The sequence below is a fragment of the Mytilus galloprovincialis genome, chromosome 14 (assembly GCF_965363235.1).
Source record: "Mytilus galloprovincialis chromosome 14, xbMytGall1.hap1.1, whole genome shotgun sequence".
In the NCBI taxonomy this organism is placed as follows: domain Eukaryota; kingdom Metazoa; phylum Mollusca; class Bivalvia; order Mytilida; family Mytilidae; genus Mytilus; species Mytilus galloprovincialis.
In genome coordinates, this window is record NC_134851.1 from 68084027 (window position 1) to 68109494 (window position 25468).

Consider the following 25468-nt stretch of genomic DNA (forward strand, 5'->3'; position numbering starts at 1 on the left):
CCTATCTGATTAAAATGCAGATCATGAATCCATGCATTGCTCTGAAAATGTTCTGAAATATAACTATCCTGGTCTTGTTTTTGCGATAACGAAATCTCCTTACATCAGTTCATGCAGTCTGTACATTTTTTAGAGGTGTGTATCATGACAGCAAAGAAGGTATTAAAAACAGAAAGTGAGATAGAATATTGACTATTGTCAGGTTTCATATAATAACAAATGCAAAACGCAGTCTGAAAGAACTCATTTCGTCCATTAGATAGTTGTTGTCGCTTAAATATTGATTATATTTGATAAAATGTTGCATGTACGTGCTTGTCCTCACTAAAATTGATACTTTGGTTCAAATACAGCTAAAAGACAATCTTTTTTAGAGGTAGAAAAGTACTTACATGTCGATGTAAACTGAATTACTAACAAATATTTTCAAGCAACATGTAGTTAAAATATAAAAATCAAGATTCATATTTCAATAAATAGGTCACATGTTCGAACAACAAATGTTAATAATATCTTTATTATTCGCATCATATCTAAGTGTGTCATTTAGTATCAATCTCGACAAGAAATACATGTCTGGCTTAAATTCGTTATTTCGTAAAGTGTATCACTGTATGACTGTATAAACAACCGTATATATCTTTATTTAGACTGTTAAAATATTCACTATTTTTCTAATCGTAGACATTTAACCTTGTGCTGAAATCAATAGTAACGTACATATTTGTTTAAAACACACTCTGAATATGTTTTTAAAGATTTAAATCGTGAAACGTCTCGTATGAAATATCAACTGGTTTACCTGGTTAACACTTACATTCAGGTTTTTAGTTTGTATAATGAAAAGACAGTATATATTTGCTATAATGTGATAAAGACTATGTTTTTTAGGATTATCACTATATAAAAGTAAACAGTGTAGCCTGTCGTAAGTAATATTTATATTTAATTGTGTCTCGAATCATCAATTGATTTTGCTATCAGCCGACATTTTTTAAGCATATTACGTAAGCCTTCATTCGATAATACAGATAGACTCATGTATTCAGCTACACAAAATAACTACAAAAATATATGAAGACTTTCAGTCCCATGTTTTATATGGGTCGAATAAATTCGTTTTAAAACTATAACAAAATATTAATACTTGTTTGAATTTATTTCAGACAAAACAAATATACAAAGAAAGTGTCCTAAGCTGATTGCTAGGTAATATAATGCAGACAATATATTGTCAAGTTGTCCCCTAAAAAGTATCACATTCTGATAGATATCAAAATGTATTCCTCAAATTATGTCACTGCCACATTAATGATATATAGAGGACAAAAATAAACAAAATAGATAGAACTCCGCAATGGTACTATACAGCATGACTATACCATTTGATAATAGTTATGAAAGGTACCAGAATTATAATTAAATACGCCAATAATAAAACTGTAGGCCAACTTGCAACAGCATCATCTGATTTTAGGCACTGGGCACAGCTTAAACAATGAAATTTGATTAACTCGTAACAGCTTGCTTTCAGATCGTGACGAGTGAAAGATATAGATTTCAGTTTAAAATGGAAAGAAGAATTAGCATGCTTGACGTTGTTATAAAGTTAATGTTCCAATTTCTGTTGGCTGATGGTATCATTTTTTTATTTTGTTTGCTTGTTTCGTTTTTTTTACAGTTTTGTTGTTAATTTCTTTCAAAAGACCCCATAAGGTAGCATAGCTGTATTTTAGCAACAAGTTATAGCAATTTTGCATTTAGATTCAAAGTCATATACAACGCATAACATTGACTCCAACTAGATATTATTTCAAAATGTAGTCAAATTATTGCAAAAAGTTTGCTCATTTGACAAACAACAGCCAAGGGTGAAAAAAAGTATAAAATAAGGAGATAAGGTATGTTTGCCAAATTGACAATTTTCTGCCAATTTCAAATTTAGTGGATATAAGCAATTAAAAGCAAGATGTACAGTATTTTACCCATAAAAAACCCATATCGTAAATTCGGGGATAAAAGGTCCCGACAAGCAAAATATAAAACAGTTCAATTAAGAAAATAAACATCATAATTTATAACAAAATTATTTACGAAAAAAGAATATGATACAAAAACAACCACTGAATTGTAGACTTCTGACTTTGAACAGGCACATAAAGCATGTGGCAGGATTAAACATGTTTATGAGCGCTCAACCATGCCCTTCACCTGGGACAGTAGTGCTACAGCACAGTTCTTGATACAGTGGAACATCAATTCTTTCTGCGCACACACTTTAACAACGCGGGAGGTTATCAATTAATATATTCCAGATTTACCCCGATGTTTAGAAGAAGGAAACGTTCGATATTTATGCAGCGTGCTTAAACATAATGTACAGAAAAGTGCTAGACTCTTAAATTTGATAGCAAGTTGAGTAAATGTAATTTTAAATATGTTTAGGATTTCACGTTAACTTCTTTCGTCTAGAATTTTGTATAATAATATTCATTTAGTCAAGCGGTTTGAATTTTCGTTACAATTGTTTACCATTTCGTCATGTCAGGCCTTTTTACTCTTATTATACGGCATGAGTTTTACTTATTGTTTGAGGCCGGAATGTGACGAATGGTTCCTCAATAGATAGTTTATTTTCAACTATACCATATCTATTCATTCTAAATTTGTATCAATGACGAGTTATGCATAAATCTACAGTTAGTATCTGAAGAATGTCACGAATTTTTATCTGCATTGAAGTCATGAAATAATAATTTTAAATTATCATATCACATATTTCATTATGAAATGGAGAATTTATAAGTTCCATATGTATTTTTTCTTAAACTAGACATTACACAAGAACGGCAATGGCGGAATCAAAAGAAGAAATGGATTATTGGCGGATCATCAGTCTGTTGTACAAAGTCGCTCCTTCTGCGGTAAGAGTTACATTTGACAAAGAGTTTCATCCAACAAATGGACTAGAGGCAGCTTTAAAGCAAGACAAGTGGCGAGTCTTAGAACCATTAAAAAGAAAGAGGATCATTCACCAGGTTCAGTGGGATTTATTGTTTCCAATTTCAGGTAAATTAGGAGTTAACCCTACAGTGAATTGTATGTCAAGCTCGACGGCATCAATCGGTTATTTGGCGATACCCGTTCACTAACTCTGCTAAGGCGTCGTTAGAAAACTTAATCTGCGTTGGTATTCCTATTTAGAATTGCAAGTATTTCAGCTTCTATCATATGTCGAAGAACGTATCTGTCACAATACAATTAGTACCATCCCGATCAAAATAGACAAAGAAGATTGAACACATTTTGAACGTTTTCTGATGAACTCACCTTGGGAAGAAAATAGGGTTGTATTTTTTGTATATATATATAATCCTATATATTCTATCAAAAATGGATTAAAGGATTTCGTGGTTTTTTATTATTATTATTTTTGCTATTATCAGTATATCTAAATAGAATTATTTTGGTTTTATGTACTGTCCTGAATTAATTTTAGTTATTCGTTGTTATTCTGTTGTTGACATGTCGAAATGTACTATTATATTATTTATTTATGTATTTCTGTCTTGGAAGTTCTTGCTTTTATTTGTACTGTAATCCCGCCGTGTAAATATGTTGTTATTTTAGCAGTATATTTAGCGTTGCCATCAAATACGGAGGTTTGGCTAGCTGTGAAACAAGGTTCGATCCATCATTTTCCCTTAAACATCCTTTACCATGTTAGGAATATGTCAGTTGCTATTTAGTAGTTCATTTCCATGTATGTTACATTGTCGTTTGTTTTTATGTTGCACTCAAGTGTTCTATTGATTCGTTGTTTTCTAGTTATAATTGATTTGTTTCCCTCGATTTGAGTTTATAACCCTAGTTTGTTTTCTCGAAATCGATATATGACATGTTTGTTCGTTATCTGTTCAGTATTCAAATATTGATTTTATTTTTTTTTCTTTCAATATGTGTACATCTTCTAAAAATATTCAATATTCAGATGTTTTCTTAGATGGTTATAGTGATACATTATAACACCAACAGGTAACGATGAAAAAGTTATCTGTTTCCCAGGAAACACTAAAACAAACCGAAAATTCTGTAACAGACAGAAAAATGCACGTGTTAAAAATAAGCTAGATAGATAATATTCTCATAAAACCATGCATGTACAAAGTTTACAGAGAAGTAAAAGATATGCATTTAAAATGATATATTGTTTTTAAGATAAAAAAAATATTCAAAAAGATAAATTACAAAAATAGATGAAAATAAATATCGTTCCTAGAAATATCATGATCTTTTTATATATCTAAAATTTTATGTTAAATGCATACGAAATTATAACTTAGCGAATGAATTGTAGTCAATTAAAACTTCAAAGATACCATGCTTATAACTGGTACATCAGTTTGCTTTTCGTCTACATAAGAATCATCATTTATTCTCAAATCAAAATCGTTTGACGTCCGAATCAAATAAACCATGCCGGTCTCAAAATGAAGTTATTTCATAGTTTTCTTATCGCTTTTGAATGTATGCAAATGCTAGATCACAATAAGTGTTTGCTTATAACAGGCCCAGTGTCTTCAACGACCTTTGATCTGACATTGATGATATGTTTGATTCGACACCTAACCCCGATACAGATAGGAGACATTGTACCACAGTCAACAGATGTCAGTTCTGGTGCAGACTTGTCAAGGTTAAAATACTACCGAAACAAGTTTGCACATGATGACGGTTGTAGGTTAACAGAAAGAGACTTTGAGATATATTGGAGCGAAATATGTCAGGTAACTAAATGTGTTATACAGATCTTCAAATACAGGCAAACCTGAATAAAAGTGTTGAAACTAGGAGCAAAATTCAAAACTCTGTTCATAACCAAGATGATTTACATGTAAAGAAATAAAACATATGTTGGAGTCTTATTTAGCTTAACTGGACCCCTGATGATTGAGGTTCTGTCCTCTTTTAAAACGATGCTTGCATATCAGCTTTAACTTTGATATATAATATCGTCACCAAAAAACAATTATATCTTTAATCATACTGTTTTAACATGATATGTCAACGACAACTGTCTAATGGACTTGTAACTGTAATTGTGTGTCACATATGAATACAACGATTAAATACTTAATGCTTCTAGTAGCTCAAACATTATGTGCTTACATTTCGCAAAATTCTTTTATCTTCGGTTCAAGAGCCAGTTTAACCACGTTTTACTTCAGCCTCAATATATCATTTTACTACTATTTCCTTTCATGTTTACAAATACCTTTATTGATTTAATGGCAATAAGTAAGAACTTGTTCCAGTTTCACACTCACTGTGATTTTAGTGATCATTTTGCCGTTTTCAGTTCTTAATCTTTTTAAAGCTGTTTCGATAAAAATGTTTTCCTCAAAATGTCATTACATTATATAAAAAAATGTTATTCCTTCAGTCCATTCTTAGACTTGGTGGAGAACAGTTCAAACAAATATGTGAAGATGTGAGGGATATGGCACTGAACAACAACGAAAAGGAAATACTGTTAGAAATACGAAATTTAGAGAAAGCATCATCCTTTGTTCCAAAGGCATTACAAAGTAAGCACATTTTGGGCAGGCAGTTGTCAGAATGAAGTGTATTACAACTTGGTTGGTTATTTATGTTTACCTCTTTTAGTTAATAAATAAAACCTGTCTTAGGGTGTTTAAAGCGACATTGACTGTCTGTTAAGAAGTCACGTTATTGGTCTTAAGGCGGAAACCCAGTTGAAATATTACAAAAGAATCGAAGCTCTTTGTTAGAGAAGGCGATAAATACTTACTGTAATGCTTACTATATATATATAGTAACACAAATTTTAAAAGTTAACAGAAACAAATAAAACGACAATTTTTCTTCTCAATTACGAAGTATTTTATTTTGAAAACACAATTTGCATAAGTTTTCAGTTTATCTATTACATAATAATCATGGTTATGCAGAACAATTAGATAACAAGTCGACGACATGGGTATCTATTAAGTTGGTTGTAGAAAATGCATAACCTCCATTTTTTTTAAATTACCAAGGATGGAGAATATATCAATCTATTAGTTCAGTAATTTTCGTGTCTGCCCTTCCATTATGTGACTCAAGAACAAAAAATCAAGAAAATTGGTAACATTTGTATCGAAAAGATAAAATCGAGTGCACCTTTTTATGTTAGGGCGTGTTTGGGGATGTATATTTTGTCTTTAAAACGTACAAAGGAAGAGTTTTTGATGTATAATCTCGCTTCAGATTCTATCATTTTTATATATCAAAGCTACAGTTTTACTTTATAACATAAAAGAATATCATATTTCGAAAAGATGAAATATATGGGTCTAGTGAAATACCTATAATATCTAATGAATCACAAAAACAGAGTAGGTGTGTTTGAATAGGTATTTTTTTTTACTAAAAATACTTGACGACAGTTTTAAGTTGGATAATGAAAAATGCATATCTTCGAAAAAATATATGTGTGTGATAACTATAAAAATGTTCAACCACTGTAAATTTTTAGACTACCCTTCCAAGAAATATTTAATTAGATTTTTTTAAATGTTAAAGAATTTTCAAAAATTCCACCTGACAACTGATCAGTCAATAGTTTTAAGTGGAATCAATGCAGAAAAAAACATTAACTGATGTTCATTAGCTAGTGGATTTATTGGTATTTTAAAAACTTACATAGAAGGATCATAATGGTGCTATGTGGATAAATGTATCGGTTTTCAAGAGCAAAATTGGCAGCGCTACATCCCTCCAAAGGCTTCCATTTCTATGATTGTGAAAATGAACTGGTGTAATGGGGAGATAATTTTGACAAAGTAGAATCCTGACTGACTTGGCTTAACCTATTTGAACTTTTTAATGTTATATTTGACCTTATGACATAAAGTATTATTGGAGAAACAAAATATTATAATATACATGTAATTAAATACTTGAAAAACGAAAATGAAATAAAAAATTACATGATAGGTAAGCAAAATAAAAATTCATCAATAAATATATAATTGATTATTGATAAACCATGATCAAAAAGATAAATAAAATAACCTAAACCTTGTGCCACAAAATGTTGAGAAACAACAACACATCGTTATAGTTAGATAAAACAATGAATTTTCTCATTACTACCACAATTTAATATTAATTAGTGTTGTAATTTTCATTGTTATTAATAAATGTTAAATCAGTTTTACAAATCTAATCTTAAATTTTATCATTATTCTATCTTATTTTGGGGATTTCTTTGTAGAAATTCAAATGTGACGTCACTTTGTGCTTTGATGGCTTCGGCTAACTCGGCTATCTGTTTTATGTGCTGGTTAGGGATGTTTTATGTTATGTATCCGTGTTTGTTCAACACTTTGGTCTTATCATATATATCTATAATATAGTCAATTTATAAAATTAGCTGTTTGCAAAAGAATGAATTATTCTAAATAATAGGGAAAGGATAGTCTCATCCCAGGTAGAAAACCCTTAGCCGTATTAGACATAACTTTTTGGAATTTTTGGTCCCCAATGCTCTTCAACTTTGAACAAGTTTTGGCTCTCAAACTTTTTCATCTGAGCGTCACTGTATTTTTGTATGTTTCTCTGTCCTATATTTTTTCCAGTGTACATGTATTGTAGTCCTGTCATGTAATGTTGTAATTTTAATGATATATCTAACATTGCCAAAGCGGGAGGTTTTGCATGCCACAAAACCAGGTTCAACTCACAATCTTTTTTATTTATGTCTTGTACCAGGAAAATTGGTACCGTTAAAGTTATTAAGAGCGTTTCCGGAACACGACTTAATACAAAGATGATCTTACAAAGCATCATTATCCTACGATAGCTTCACGAACATAACCTCTGAAGCCAAGTAAGGACTGTTGTAACGCTAAAAGTTGTTGACGAATTAACTTGCTTAACATTGTTTGAATTATTTGAATTTGTCATTCAGGGCCTTTTATAGCTATTTGGTATTGGCTTTGCTCTTGTTGAAGGCTATACGTTGACCTATATGTGTTAATTTTTGTGTCATTTTGTCTCGTGTGGAGAGGTTGTCTCATTGGAAATCATACCTCATCAGGATTGTATATAGAAATGAATTTTAATTTTTGCTTAGATGCATGATTTTTTGTATATGTTGTTATCGGGATTTTGTCTGATGCTTGGTCCGTTTCTGTGTGTGTTACATTGTAGTGTTGTGTCGTTGTTCACCTCTTATGTTTGGTGCATTTCCCTCAGTTCTAGTTTGTTACCCCGATTTTGTTTTTTGTCCATGGATTTATGAGTTTGAACAGCGGTATACTACTGTTGCCTTTATTTATCGGCTCTGAACTAACTGTCAGGAGGTGCAAGTTCTCTCTGATCTGTACTACGCGTCTGTTTGTTGTTGAGGTGTTCAAGTACCCATCCACGTGTTTTTGTTAGATGTATTTCTATTTGTATACATCTGATGAGTTAATTGAGACTTTTTTAGCTGATATTTTATTGTTCGTTCTAATGTTGTACTGTAATACCACTGTCCCAGGTTTGGGAAAGGTTGCGAATCCGCTAACATGTATTACCCCGCCACGTTCTGAATGTATTGTCCTGTCCTAAGTCAGGAGGTGGCAATTCAGTGTATGTCGTTACATATTTGTTTTTCGCTAATTTTTTTACATAAGTTAGGCTGTTAGTTTCCTCCTTTGAATTATTTTACATTGTCATTTCGGGGCCTTTTATAGCTGACTATGAGGTATGAGCTTTGCTCATCATTGACGGCCGTGCAGTGAACTATGTTGGTTAATGTATGTGTCATCTGGTCTCTTGTGGAGATTAGTCTCATCTGCAATCACACTACATCTTTACTTTTTTTGCGTGATTCTGTATGCTATGATTATACATATCTATACTATTAAATGAGAAAAGATCGCGTCTCTTCCTTCTACAATATATTAATCAGCATGCGTCTGTGTCCTATAGGAACAATGCATACTCGTATTTGTCATTCTCGCATATGATTATTCAATTTGGGTTATTTTGGGAGAAAACGAAAATTTAGACGTCCGAATATTGATTCCGTCATTGAACGGACATTTTAAGTCATAAACAAGACTGATGTTTACAACTGTTTCTGATAACACATACGGTTCATAAGTACTTGGGGGACAAGACAATTATTTTCGCGTTTTTCTGTATACTATGATTATACATATTTAATAAATGAAGTGGATTTGCTATTTACTATCAATGTCATGTTCACTATCCGTAGCTGTCACTGATATATTATGAACAGACTCTCTATTATTACTGTATCGCCTTGGATAGTGAACTTGGAATTGATAGTAAATAGCAAATACAATGTATGTATAGTATATGTATTCTCATAGTATAAAGATAACAGAAAACAAAAATAAAGGACTTTGGAAAAAGGGATAGCTAAGTCAGTAAAGTATAATAAATGTGTTGTAATACACATATCCATTACACTACATCGATCATTTATTCTGGTATTTCACAAGGGCATATTTTTCTCTGACTGAATGACGTCTTTACACGTACTCCATTAGATGTTGGATTTATATAAATTGATATTCTAGTCTTATTTCTTTTTCTTTTTATATTTGTTATCAACTACTAGCTATCAACAACTGCGAGTACTCTCAGATCTGTACTAAGTGTCCGTGTTGTTGTTACGGATGCGGTTGGATAAATACCCTGCATTACCGGTCTGTGTTTAATGTTTGATGTTTTGTTTCTACTTTGTATTGACCTGATAAGTTAAGCCTTATTCGTCTGAATATGATAGTCTTTTTTAATGTTGGGTTTTTACACCACTGTCAGAGGTTAGTGGACATTTAGCGCACATACACCTGATACATTCTGTAAGTGTCTGTTCATGTCAGGAGCATATAGTTCATTGCCTGTCGTTGTGAGAAAAATGAGGCCGTTTTCTAATTCAATTTTTTCACATTTTTCATGTTAAGGCCTTTTATAACCGACATACGGATGGTTTTTTTCTCGTTGTTTAAAGCCGTACGGTTGCAAATAATTGCTTCAATCCACTCGACTTTAACTTGATGGATAGTTGGTTGTGTCATTCGAAAACATACATTATCTCGTTATTTGTATATGTCAAGTGTATTCAATATTTCTGTCTAAACTTCTTAAGAATATTTCTCTTCTAGTGCAACAAACTGGTTAAGGTTACATTGGAATAATAAAGATATGCAGTGTATATGAGTTTAAATACAACACAAAAATACATTCAAAGAATATGTTCATTCATTTTACAGTTACTGAATCAAATATAGAATCGATTTAAGTCAAGACCAGCTATTATTTAATGATACCAGATGCTGTCAAAATGATTTATTCATGAAAAAATTAACAGAGATTCGTAACATTTGTTAACAAAGCTTATATCGTAAAACTAAGACTTTATCTCATCTGCTGTCCGTTAAAGTTGTACGTTTTACATTAATTAATTGATGATTTACTTTTATTTTAATCTTGACTCTATTTTTATTGTAGAAATTCACGAAGATTTAATATTCGAGTGGGGAGAGGAAGACAATAAGGTTGTAAAAACTAGAGCTATCAGTCGCATTGAAGAGCTGCTAAAAGACAACAATGTCGTTGTGGCAGTTGGTTCCTCGGGTTGTGGAAAATCCACCGCAATTCACCATGTTGCCCTTCGGCTTCATAATCAGGAAGGTTACATCATTGTCCCTGTTCACTACCCAGAAGACATTATTCAGTACTGTGAACCGAAATATAAACAAGTGTTTGTTATTGATGATGTTTGTGGGAAATCTGTCATAGATGTTGGACTCGTCAATCGTTGGGAAACGGTGTCCACAGATATAAAGAAAATAATCGATGATCACAAGATCAAAATCTTAATTTCGTGTAGAAAACACATTTATCTTGATCGTTCATATAAAGGTGTAGCACTCTTGTCAGAAACAACGTGCGACCTTGTGTCAAATCACAGTCTAACACACAAGGAAAGAAATCAAATAGCACTTACATACCTAACAGAGAATGAGGTTATTGCAATAGATAAGGTAGGGTTAGTTGAAAAATTTAGCTTCTTTCCTCTGTTATGCTGCCTTTATTCAAAACAGAAATTAACTGGTGTTCTTAATTACTTTGCTAATCCTATAAGTGTTATAAGAAGTGATCTTGACTTGTTTAGAAAAGCGACTAACCAAACAACGTTGGCTACAATGAGTCTGTTTATAGCCTTCGACAATAGTTTAGATGAAAACAGTTTATCAAGATCACACTTGATGACAGAACTGTTGGAAGCCATATCCGACCATTTTTATCTTCAAGCGCGTTTTTCTATAAAGGACGTCAAGTCTGAATTACAAAAGCTTGAGATGTCTTACGTGAAGAAAACAGTATCGACCTACAGAATACTTCATGACAAGATATATGATATTTTTCTATTGTTTTGTGGGGAACATTTCTTTGACTTGGTTCTTGAGGTAGCCCATAACGATGTTATACGTGATAGATTTGTATTAGATTCTATACAAAATGAAAAACAAAACCTAGCAAAGGAAAACACTGTGATAACAGTTCCTGAGAATGAGGAAGATCATTATTTTGCACGAATTTTGAAAGAAATTCAAAACGAAAAAGGTTTTATTAAGGACATCTTTCTTAATAGGCAGTTCAAGTTTTTGACTTTCCGCAGTAAGTTGTTTCAATATCTTCGGCATGCACTCGACATAAAGAAAGTTTTCCTTAATGTTTCAAAAGTAGAATTGTCAAATATGCTATTATCGATGACCCGTCAATGTTACTGGGATATGATACCAATACTTTTAACAGAACATGTAGATGTTAATGTTAGGGACTGGCAAGGTACACCTTTATATTTTGCATCTGTAAAAGGAAATATTGACATTGCAAAAGTTTTATTGGAAAATCAAGCTGATCCTAATATAAAGGGTTGGTTAGAAAAGGGCAGTCAAACTCCTCTGAAGGTTGCTGTAGACAACGGTAATGTTGATTTAGTAAAACTACTTTTAGCTCATCATGCTGATACAAATGTCACAATCAATTATTTTGTAAGGCAACCCCTTTTGCATACAGCTTTAAAACAGAAAAACGGAAGTATTGCAAAATTATTGTTAGAGCATAAAGCCGATTGTAATGTTTTTGATTCATTTGGTAGAACACCGTTATATGCAACCGTCAGACAGGGGAGTCATAATTTAACTTTTTTACTATTAAATCATGGGGCTGACCCTAATATTGGTCGACCGGGCTTTTTTATGACACCTCTTCAAGTAGCATTTAGTAAGGGTGATATTGATATGATAAAAATATTGTTAGATTATAAAGCAGAATCTAACATAACAAATGAGAAAGGTGAAACACCGTTATTTCAAGCAGTTGGGAAAAATCATACTAATATTGTTAAATTATTATTAGAACACAATTGTGATCCATACATCTGTAATGAGAGAAACAAATCACCACTGTCTTTTGCATGTGAGAAGGGTCTCACTAATATTGTGAAATTGTTATTAGAACACAATTGTGATCCAAACATCTGTAATGATAGAAATAAATCCCCACTGTTTATTGCATGTGGAAGGAATCTCACTGATATTGTGAAATTATTGTTAGAACACAAATGTGACCCTAATATTTGCAATGATAGAAAAGAATCACCTTTATCTATTGCTTCACTGGGGTATAATTATTACGATAGGTTATCTGTGATCTCGCAATATAGTAATGACACCAAAAAAAATTATACTGAAATTGTTCGGTTATTGTTAGAATACAACTGTGATTCAAACATCTGTAATGATAGAAATGAATCACCACTGTTTATTGCATGTACGGGGGGTCTCACTGATATTGTGAAATTATTGTTACAACATAATTGTGACCCAAACATATGTAATTATTTAAAAGAGTCGCCTTTATTCACTGCATTTTCTGATGAAAGACCTGATATAGTAAGATTATTGTTTGAACATAAATGTTATTCAAACACCTGCATGATATGTAGTGATACTAATATATCACCTGTATTTGCTGCATCTAAAAATGGACATATTGATATTGTTAGATTATTGCTACAACATAGTTGTGATCCTAACATTTGCATGATCTGTAATTCTCTAAAAATATCAGCTTTACTTGCTGCTTCTGCAAACGGACGTATTGATATTGTTAAATTATTATTGGAACCTCAAAGTGATCCTAATATCTGCAATGATAGGAATACAAATGTATCGCCTTTATTTCCTGTATCTAAGAACGACCATACTGATATTGTACAATTTTTGTTAAAACTCAACAATAAATCGGCTGTATTTCTTGATTCTACGACGGACCATTCTAATAGTGTTAAATTGTTCTTAGAACGCAAATGTGATCTTAATATTTGCAACACTAGAAATGAATCAGCTTTGTTTATCGCTTCTAATAATATGCATACAGATATTGTGAAATTATTGTTAAAACACAAATGTGATCCTAATATTTGTAATTTTAGAAAAGAATCACCTTTATCCATAGCTTCAGTGTATGGTAAAACTGAGATTGTGAAACTATTGTTAGAACACAAATCTGATCCTAATATTTGTAAAATTAAAAAAGAATCGCCTATATTTATTGCTTCTAAAGAGGGTTATGCTGATATTGTTTCACTATTGTTAGAACACACATGTGACCCTACTATTTGTAATGATGAAAAAGAATCACCTTTATTTATTGCTTCTAAAAAGGGCTATGCTAATATTGTAACACTGTTGTTAGAAAACAAATGTGATCCTAATATTTGTAATGAAATAAATAATTCACCTTTATTCATTGCTTCTATGGAGGGTTATGCTGATATTGTAAAATTATTGTTAGAACATGAATGTGATCCGAATATTTGTAATGATAGAAAAGAATCACCTGTTTTTATTGCCTCTAAAGAGGGTCGTGCTGATATTGTTACACTATTGTTAGAAAACAAATGTGACCCTACTATTTGTAATGATATAAAAGAATCATCTGTATTTATTGCTTCTGAGAAGGGTCATGCTGATATTGTAAAATTATTGTTAGAACATAAATGTGATCCTAATATTTGTAATGATAGAAACCAATCACCTTTATTTATTACTTCTAAGAAGGGTCATGCTGATATTGTAAAATTATTGTTAGAACATAAACATTTTAAATGTGATCCTAGTATTTGTAATGATAGAAAACAATCACCTTTATTCATTGCTTCAAAGAAGGGTTATGCTGGTATTGTGAAATTATTGTTAGATCACAAATGTGACCCTACTATTTGTAATGATAGAAAAGAATCACCATTATTTATTGCTTCTGAGAAGGGTCATGCTGATATTGTAAAATTATTGTTAGAACACAAATGTGATCCTAATATTTGTAATAATAGAAAACAATCACCTTTATTCATTGCTTCTACGTGTTGTAAGTCAGGATTTGTGTATGATTTTTATGACGGACCATCTGTGCTCTCGCCATATAGACATGACAAACAAAGTTATACTAAAATTGTTAGGTTATTATTAGAACACAACTGTGATCCAAACATCTGTAATGATAGAAATGAATCACCACTGTTTATTGCATGTGAGATGGGTCTCACTAATATTGTGAAATTATTATTAGAACACAACTGTGATCCAAACATCTGTTATAATAGAAATGTATCACCACTGTTTATTGCATGTGCGATGGGTCTCACTAATATTGTGAAATTATTATTAGAACACAACTGTGATCCAAACATCTGTTATGATAGAAATGAATCACCACTGTTTATTGCATGTGCGATGGGTCTCACTAATATTGTGAAATTATTATTAGAACACAAATGTGACCCTAACATCTGTAATGATAGAAAAGAATCACCACTGTTTATTGCATGTACGGGAGGTCTCACTGTTATTGTTAAATTATTGTTAGAACATAATTGTGATGCTAACATTTGTAATGATTCAAAAGAGTCGCCTTTATTCGTCGCTTCAAACTGGGATTACACTATGATTTATGACTTTTCTATAGAACAAACATGTGATACGACATTCAATGAGATTGTTAAATTATTATTAGAACATCACTGTGACCATACCATTTGTAATGCTAGAAATGAATCACCGTTATTTGTTGCTACAAAGAAGGGCCATATCGACATTGTAAAAATATTATTAAAACACAATTCTGATCCAAATATTTGCACTGATACAAATGAATCTCCTTTATCTCTTGCATCTAAATTGGGACATACAGATATTCTAGAAATATTGCTTCAATACAATTCTGAACATGGCATCTGTGATTAAAGAAAATGAATTCCCTTTCTTTACTGCTTCAAAGATGTGGCATACTAATGTTGTAAAATTTGTTAACAACAGAAAAAATAGAAAAAAATGTATTCCTGTAATGTAATCGCTGTTTCAATTTTATGTTGCATTGTCATTGTACAGACGGAAGTGTGAAAAGAGTGAAAATTCAAATTCTTCAAAGTTTCAGCATTATCATGATTATGATATGCATGTTATATGTGTTTGCATATAGCTGAAAGTATTGATATTGTTTAAACAAAGTTGTATACTGTCTTATATATCTAGTTTGTGTGGTGTTTTTTTTTAATGTGTCTTTTTTAAAACTTTTGACGGAACAATTTCTAGATTATTTAATTGGAAATACATTTTACCTTAGCTGCCAGATTTTGTTGTAATGCTTGCTTATTGTTGATCAAAGAATTTGGTACAGCAGTGTATAACGATGACTTACGGTATCACCAGCCCAGTAGTCAGCACTTCTGTTAATTACTAGAATAAAAAATAAGGAGACGTCAAAAGCCTGTTAGCGATACATATACCCATAGAATTCAGAACAAATATCTGATTAATTATATAAGTCCCCGCATGGCCTTCAATAATAACAAATAGCATATTGTATGAAAGCCACAAAAGATCAGATTTATAAATGGTGTCAACATAATATATTGGTCCCTACTGATTTTAAAGAAATTAGTGACATGTTAATGTCCAAAATGAAATGTTTAAGACAATGTTAGAAAATTCGAATATTGATACCTATGTACTTGAGTGATATACTACAATGGGTTGAATATTCTTTAGACTATCAAATGTGTTAGGTCAATAAGGCCCTTATTTTGCCCAAATATTACTGCAAATTTAAAAAAATATCATGCATATTTTAAATGTGTTCAAACTAAACTAAGGTATAACATTTGTACAATGCTTCTAAGGATGCAATAATGTTTTTTCTGTCTTTTTGTTCCATTGATGTATGTACTTGGATTTTATTAAGACCATTGTCATGAATATGTATGAGTATTGACTGTAAAGATGGAATAAAACTGTGATTATTGTGCTTTCAAATTGTTTATATTTTAACTTGTTACATTAAATTAAATTATCAATTATTCTATTAACACATTTCTGAAAATAAAAATAGATGTTATAACTTATTGTATTGTTCAATAACAACTAAAGGATGATCAAAAAGATACCAGAAAGGGTCATCGAACATTGTGTGATTGTAAAAACAAACGAATACAGCGAACAAAAATAAAAAAGACAAAAATACATCAATTATTGCAAAACATTTCACAGAAAATTAAAGTTTACACAACCGCGATTTACCAAAATCCGAGAGGGATTGCAGGTGCCCGAGTAAATGACATTCCAGCTTTACAGCTATCCTGTTTCTGAAAAAAATTATCGGATATGAATCGGTTATTTTAGTTTAAACAATATTTATTTCAAAAGTGCACAAAATACAATTATACAATTGAAAAAATAGGGATTCGAAAACTAGAAGAAGTTATATAAATCTGTCTCCCTCGGATGATTTGTTAGCATGTCAAAGAAACAAATTCCAACGACACACATGAAGAAAAAACCTCGTACGATGAATATGTATATAAAAACTATATGCATTTATAAATGACGAGAATTTGCAAAAAGTCTTGCCTATAAAAAAAATCTACAAAAAATAGCAAAGGTCAATAAAAAGCCCTGAATAAATTTGCTTAAATGACAAACAAAAAACATAAGCGGTCATACATATAGAAGATGTGGTTTGAGTGTCAAGAGACAACTCTTCACACAATTTACAAACTGTTAAAGAGAACCATTATGTCCCAAAGAACGGTCTTCAACAAAACTGAATACAAACCTTAATTGCTTATAAGTTATACGCGTACATAGGAAATATGTGTGTGTCTGAAACTTAGCTGGATCTAGAAATATAAATAATTGTACGATCTTTCTTATGAGACATATACTGGCTACTGAATTCCCGTTTGAATGGTTTTACACTAGTAAAAAGTATAATCACAAAAATACTGAACCCAGAGAAAATTCAATTCGGAAAGTCCATAATCACATGGCAAAAACAAAAAACAAAACGTATCAAAAACGAATAGACAAGAACTGTCATATTCCTGACTTGGTACAGGCATTTTCAAATGTAGAAAATGGTGGATTAAACCTGGTTCTATAGCGCTAACCCTCTCACTTTAATGACAGTCTCGTCAAATTCCGTTATATTTACATTGATGCGTTAAATGAACAGACACAATAAATAAAATAGTCAAAATATGGGTACATCAGTCATCATTGTATAACAATTTTAAAAGGAACAATTTAACAGAACACAAAAACATCTACTATCTACGAACAAGTTCATCGATTTGAGTGTCTGACGTCAGGTCTTTTTATACGTCACATAAATTTGTCGTTCAATGTGCATACAAACGATTTTTAAATTTTACATTGGCAATGTTAGCATACAGGGTTAAAAAATCAAAAGTATTGTAGCGGGCAGGGGCTTGAAATGCTTCGACCCAAAAGTTTTTACTCAAATATTATGAGTAGTTTGTATATAACAAAGTCAGTATGATAAGATAATAGCTGGTCACTATATGCATTTGCTAAAAGTCACGTAAATAAGTTTTCATATTTTATTCATTTCAAGAATCATATATTTTCATTTATATTCAAGATATGACAAGAATCTTTTCAGTATAATACATGTAGTAATTTATCTCTACACTCAAGATATATTTTCTTATTTATCTCTACACTCAAGAGATATTTATTATTTTATCTCTACACTCAAGAGATAATATGTTGGTGTGTCAGGAAATTACATAAAAAGACTGAGTTCTGCTATCTTAATAAGAAAATAAATTACCTAAGAGAAAATCCTAACTTAAAGTGAATTTAATCAGAATACCTCTTTCTGACATTTTTGTATATAGTTGTAACTGATACCTCACCAGTTACATAAAAAATGTTTATTATTATTTGTTATATTCAGAACCTTTCCTGAATAACTAACAATGAACTACAGTTTATACCATACATAAACTGCATGTATTGTTTATTATAATTTCCAGACCTTTAGGAAATTATCCCTTAATTGCCTAATGTTTTCCTATTTATTCTATGTATTACCATGGAAGTATTATATTGACAGGAACTCCAACGAAAAATTAGCACATTCGCACCCCACTGATTTCTTTAGGAAAATAAAAGGTTCCGACTCAGTATGTCAAGTATGTGATAACTCCTTTGTGGGGTATCTGCGATGCCGCCCTCGCGTGTGTAGTTTACAGAAACTGATCTTATCACGTGATCTGTTATCGAGGGTCTAATCTACCTACCAATGTAAATAAACACGGAAACTCCCGTGGCTAATTGCGAATCGCTACATGAATAACGACACCTGTTTCTATTCAATAATTAAAGACTACAGCTGAAACAATCTTAAAAATCGGTCCATATTTAACAGAATGACAAAAGAAAAATAATTGTATTTGGAAAGAAAGTAAGATTATTTTTAGTTTTGTCTAATATGTTTTTATCACTAGAACTAGGAAATCGGGAAATATCGGATTATGCAGATTACATGACTCTGAAGTAGAGTGTTTGCAAAAAATAATTTGATGTCCGTGTAGTGTGCCTGATGGCGTCTGATAACTCAAATTTTAAGTTAAAGATTGTAAATTTTAATCGAGTGTAACACAAATATTAATAGTTTTCTCGATCGTAAAATGTAACTTAACATATTTATAGAAATTGTTTTAAGCACTAAGAGGTGTATAATTATACGCCCGTGATTGTCTCTCCATATAGTATGTATCAAGTTAAAACACAGATTACATGTACACCTTCTTTTTTTTTAAATTCAACCTGGTCCGAGATTGCTCTGGCGTCTGACGGATTTGTTTTGGGAAATTTATAAAATTTTCTTTTTGTTGAAATGAATGAAACATTTGACACCGGACTTTCAGTAAACAATTCAACAAGTTATTTGTTAGCAGTACACCTCAATTATACATGCAGATTACAACTATTTGTTTCCTTACACAAGACATTTATTATAATTCAATATAAAAATAAGAAGATATGATTGCCAATAAGACTACTCTCCACCAGAGATCAAATGAAACAGAAGTTTTCAACTATAGGTCACCTTACTGCCGTAAACATATTTTAGCAAATCCATTTCATATATGAAAACAATTTTGGGTGGAAAAATTTTGTTTTGCAGTCGGGTCCTTCACATAGAATCATCTTTTCTATTGAACATGTAACAATTCCAATAATTTTAACTAACTTTAAAAGATAAACTAGAAATAAAGCTCCAAATTACGTCAATGTTGGATTGTTGGCAAAGTTGGAAAATCGTTGGATTGTTGGATCGCGCGCTTGCCGTCCAACTAAATATTTGAATTCTATAATAAATTACAAAAATCACAATAATATACAATTTTAGTAACCACGTTATAATAAACAAAGTTTGCATGGTACTAAAAAAATTTCTATAGTAGCTAAAAATACACCAATGAAACTTCACCGGAAGTCACAATACGTAAAGAACATAGCGAAAAGTTATGTGTGTCACCGGCGGACCAAAATGACAAATAGCAAGGATAGTTGGCATTAACATCTGGAAAACATTGAAGACGTTGACTACAAATACTAAAAGGAATTACAAGGAGTATGTGAAAACAGTTGCCAACACGTAAAAATAGTGTTTTTATTGAACAATCGTCCCAAGTGACACATGGGTTCTACTGCGCATGTCAATACATTTCATTCATAAAATTCAAACACAGGTGCGTGGAATTTACTACGATTTACTACGATCTACTACAGTTGCTACAATTAGATCATCAAAAAAATACAAGACCTACAGTTGGATTATTCAGTGGATTATAATTATGAACTGGTAATTTTATAACATGAACTTCCAATTGTTTATCAAATATACAAATGACAGTAATTCAATATTTATAATTAACTCATAACATTGTAATTGTTCTTAATATACTTATTAAATGTTACATTGTACTTAAAACTAATTTGCTTCAATTATCATATGTTCCAGACTACAAGCATTACAAGTAGAATAATACAAGTTATTTCACACAGTTACTGTTTCCTACATAATAACTTTCATAAAAAATACAGAATATTAAACAATATGCTTTATTTATACCAATTAAAATCATACATCAAAGTATCTTACATGTCTATCACACGTTACAATAAAATACATGTACCCTAGTCGTCGTACTCTACAGTATGTAAGAATAAATTTCAGAAATAGACCGAGATTTAAACTAGTTCAAAAGTTATATATAGAATTTATAAGAATCCACAAATAGTTAATTCCACTACGCGATTGAATAATTTTGACGTTTGTGGTTCAACGTATATAGTAATTCATAATAGAAATATACCATAATGACATATAATAAAACAACATCATACTGACGGGATCTTTTAAAGTACAGAGTCACATTATAAGAACAAAAGAAATACAAAAAGTCGCATATACAAAAAAAACACCAAAAAAATGAAAGCCCATACAAACATATTGACGAGATGTATAAGTACCGAGCTACGTCAAACGAATATCACATAAAACCATTCAACAGTAAAATTAATATTAATAATAGAACAAAGACAAATGAAAGAACTATAACATGTATAAAACATAAAATTGAGAATGGAAATGGGGAATGGGTGAAAGAGACAACAACCCGACCAAATAAAAAAAACCAGCAGAGGGTCACCAACAGGTCGTCAATGTAGCGAGAAATTCCCGCACCCGAAACACGTTGTTAAGATGATAAACAACATCAGAACGCAGAATCTATACATCAAGACCATCGTGTATTATTTGAGAAGTTGATTCGGAATATTTATCAACAAGGTCTTGGTACCTTCCGATGAACTTTTTTAGAAAAAAGGACGAGACGTTCTTTGACATAACCCTGGTTCATCAACTTTCTACTCAGACACTGATGACGTTTCACAAATTCAGAGTTGGAGCTGCAAGCTCTTGAATATCGAATAAGTTGGGAAATATATATCCCATATGCAGGTGAAGTTGTATAAGTCAAATTTGAGATATAAGTCTAAATATGAGGCGGAGGAAGTTGTGTCTGTTGTTTCTTTAATCTCTAGTTCTGGGGGATATATTAATTGAACCCAATCAGAAAAGTTCGGATTGTTTATGGAAAGAACATCATCAATATATCTGAAAGTGAAATTAAATAATCTGGCTTCTTTGATCCTCTTGTTTTTGACAAGTGTCTGGAGGAAAATAAGAAGAGGTTGGCAAGAAGAGGCGCACAGTTTGTTCCCATAGGAATGCCGACAATTTGTTGAAAAGTCTACCTCAAAACTCAACAAATATGTTGTCGATAAGAAACTCCAGCATTCTGATCACTTGTTCTTCTGTGTAGCATGTTTTACCTTTTTGTTTGTCACTTTTAACGAAATATGCCTTATGAAATCGCAAAGTAATAAATTTATAGCGTATGCTACCATTTTTATGTTGAAAGGCATTGTGGATTATTTCTTTTAGGCGATTTTTCAATTTCACATGGGGAATGGTGGTATACAGGGTTGAAAAATTAAAAGTTTTGATGGAACTAATTTCAGAAAAAGACAGAGATTTAAAATTGTCTAGAAGTTCTTTAGAACAAAAGAAATACAAAATTTTTAAGAATCCACATATGGTTAATACCACTACGCGAGTAAACAGTTTCACAGTATTTCTGAAGACCCTCTTTCACTGCGGACAGATTTTCAGTCAATCTAATGGACAATTCTTTAGTGGAACATGAAGATGAGCCAGAAATATACCGTTTTTTGTACGGAATTTTATGAAGCTTTGGTATCCAATACAAACAAGGTAAGTCCTCCGATTTGGTGTTCAATGTAATGTTTTTGAAGCCATGAAGGACTTATGATTTGCTAAAATTTCATCCTTGTCAAATGATATGTCTTATGTAATACGATTTACATACAAAGACAATATTATTTGAAGCTTTGTCCGCAGGAACAACAACATACTTATCATGAAGAGTTGATAAACATTTCATGGCCTCTTTGTCTCTGAAAACGGACTTTGGTCGATCGTTCACACAGTTTTTCAACTTGTAAATGCGACGTTTTATCAGAGACCTGATAGTTTTAACCCATTCGGACAAAGTGTTCAGTTCAAATTCTTCTCGCTTAGCCCATGCTCTGGCGTAGTCCTCAATGGAATCCATAATTATTTTGAAGTTATGGTTCCAATTGATGTGTTGTGGTTCTCTAAACTTAGGACCATGAGAAATCACCTTTCGGAGATTTTCATGTTGAATTATGTTTAGATCCCCAGTTATAACATGACCAGAGGGGCTGTAATTATAAGGCGAGTGGGAACAGTCACATGTCGGAGGGTTTTTTAGGTATTGTTCTAAGTCAAGGTCCTGCAATGCTTGTTTATAGTTAAATATTTTAGGCGCAATGGTTTTGGTGTAACTGTAGGAACAATAGGAACAGATTGATTTTGAAAATAAATAGGAATTTTAGATGTTACCTCCTTGTGATGTAGAATGTTGCAGATATTGATTGCATCAATTCCTCTATTGGCAAAATCAACAGGAAGGAATCTCCTCTTTTCTCATGTAAAGGTTCCGATCTTACTGGTTTGAAAAGACGGGAAAGAGCTACATCACAAATAATACTGACTAGTCTCTATATTGCAGAAAATGTATTGGTGCCTCCTTTGTCAAGTGCATAATCCGTCAAACGTTTTAGAAAATTAACTGGCAGTAAAAAGAGAATAGTTCTTATGTAATGTAACCCTAGTGGATGATGAAGATGTGAAAGAAGGTCATCAAACTCTCAGAGGGTGATATAGATTTGGAAGACTTTTTTACATTAGGCCGATGGTAATGTTTTTGCCCATGACCACGTTGTTGTCGTAAGGTAGTATTAAATAAACTCATTACATTAACATCACTACAGGCAGAACTTGACAAATTTCCTATTCCTTTATATTGTCATTGCAACCATATGGCATTGCAGTCCCTAACTCCCTTATCCAGAAATTTTCTCTATCTTTGCGGAAAGGAGTACTAAGTACAGAGCTATTTGTGTGGTGAGTAATTTTCTCAATGATTCGTACTTTTATAGATAAAGAAGGATCATGGTCCGGTTGGTTAAAATGGCTATAAAGAACCCTAAATTGAGGATCTTTATTATCAGACCGGTGTTGATTCATTCTTTTACGCAAAGTTTGACGAGTTTCACCAACATAAAGAAGTCCACACAAAGTACATTCGATTCCGTACACGATATCGTCCGTGGAACAGTCCAGAGGCTCGAAAGATTCAGTATAATATGTTTTAGATGTTAAATTACTAGTAAAATCTAGGAAGAAACTTGACATCGACTTGGTTGTAGTAAAAAGTAAAATCACAAAAATACTGAACCCAAAGGAAAATCAATTCGGAAAGTCCATAATCACATGCCAAATTAAAAAAACAAAACGTATCAAAAACGAATGGACAAGAACTGTCATATTCCTGACTTGGTACCGGCATTTTCAAATGTAGAAAATGGTGGATTAAACCTGGTTCTATAGCGCTAACTCTCTCACTTTAATGACAGTCTCATCAAATTTCGTTATATTTACATTGATGCGTTAAATGAACAGACACAATAAATAAAATAGTCAAAATATGGGTACATCAGTCATCATCGTATAACAATTTTAAAAGGAACAATTTAACAGAACGCAAAAACATCTACTATCTAGGAACACATTCATTGATTTGAGTGTCTGACGTCAGAAAATTTTATACGTCACATAAATTTGTCGTTCAATGTGCATACAGTAAATTAAAATCTAACTAAATATTACTAGTATGTTATATACATATATATATATATATTCATGGATCTACAATCTGTCGATACCTGTAACTTGGCATTGCACAATGTCATGTTTTTCTCTGGCTGTTTATGACGTCTTTACACTAAATCCATTGGATGTTGGATGTGTACGGATTGATTGTATAGGTTTCATTTCTGTAAATATTGACAATGCAATTTTTCATAGGAACTCCTTTTACGGCTAAAACTGTACCACTTCTACTATGAAGTTTTGAAAAAAACCTAGAATTGAAAGTTCATATGCACCACAATTTTTTTCAAAGGTCAAAATATAGGGCTGTGCGGCATATTTTTAACGTTTATATGCCCTGAACTTCTCAGAGTTTAAATTTACACTAATTTTCTTAACTGCCCCTACCTCGAATGAAAGGTTACCACAGATTTCAATGTAAACAATATGCACGTGTTTATTTACTGGTAACATTCCCAAGTTCTGTCTCTGCGATATGGAACACAGAAAGCATAACTGGGAACCAGTATGTAAACAAAATTCATTTTCTATGAATATTCAATTACTCCCCAAAAGAGGCGTGTTTTGAGAAACAGCTGTATTTACAAAGTGCAACCTATAGTCTTAGATGCATGATTTTCTATTAGTTGTTAGTGGCTTTGAACTAGCTGTCAGATAACTACGAGTACTCTAAGATCTGTTCATTGCGTCTTTTTGTGTCGGAATGTATAAGTACCCGGCCACGTCTACTTGTATTTTTGTCCATCTGATGAGTTAAGCCTTTTTCAACTGATTTTTATAGTTCATTCTTATGTTGTACTGTTATACCACTGTCCCAGGTTAGGGGGAGGGTTGGGATCCCGCTAACATGTTTAACCCCGCCACATTAATTTATGTATGTGCCTGTCCCAAGTCAGGAGCCTGTAATTCAGTGGTTGTCGTTTGTTTATGTGTTTCATATTTGTTTTTCGTTTATTTTTTTACATAAATAAGGCCGTTAGCTTTCTCGTTTGAATTGTTTTACATTGTCTTATCGCGGCCTATTATAGCTGACTATGCGGTATGGGCTTTGCTCATTGTTGAAGGCCGTACGGTGACCTATAGTTGTTAATGTCTGTGTCATTTTGGTCTTTTGTGGATAGTTGTCTCATTGGCAATCATACCACATCTTCTTTTTTATACAAACGATTTTAAAATTTTACATTGGCAATGTTAGCATACAGGGTTAAAAAATCAGAAG

The 25468-nt window shown here is 32.0% G+C and overlaps 1 protein-coding gene across 1 annotated transcript; it reads left to right on the plus strand.

Annotated features, from left to right (window-relative positions):
• Positions 1 to 805: 805 nt before the first annotated feature.
• Positions 806 to 15121, plus strand: LOC143058157 (uncharacterized). The gene is made up of 6 exons (XM_076231620.1): positions 806 to 928; positions 2834 to 3069; positions 4570 to 4787; positions 5444 to 5588; positions 10534 to 12715; positions 15109 to 15121. The coding sequence occupies exons 2-6, from the start codon at positions 2853 to 2855 to the stop codon at positions 15119 to 15121; spliced, it is 2775 nt and encodes a 924-aa protein (XP_076087735.1). The 5' UTR covers positions 806 to 928; positions 2834 to 2852.
• The last annotated feature ends 10347 nt before the right edge of the window (positions 15122 to 25468 follow it).

Coding starts and splice junctions, on each gene's coding strand:
- LOC143058157 (XM_076231620.1), top strand. CDS start 2,853: ATGGCGGAATCAAAAGAAGAAATGGATTATTGGCGGATCATCAGTCTG. Junction 4,788..5,443: donor ATTGGAGCGAAATATGTCAG/GTAACTAAATGT, acceptor TTATTCCTTCAG/TCCATTCTTAGACTTGGTGG. Junction 5,589..10,533: donor TGTTCCAAAGGCATTACAAA/GTAAGCACATTT, acceptor TTTTTATTGTAG/AAATTCACGAAGATTTAATA.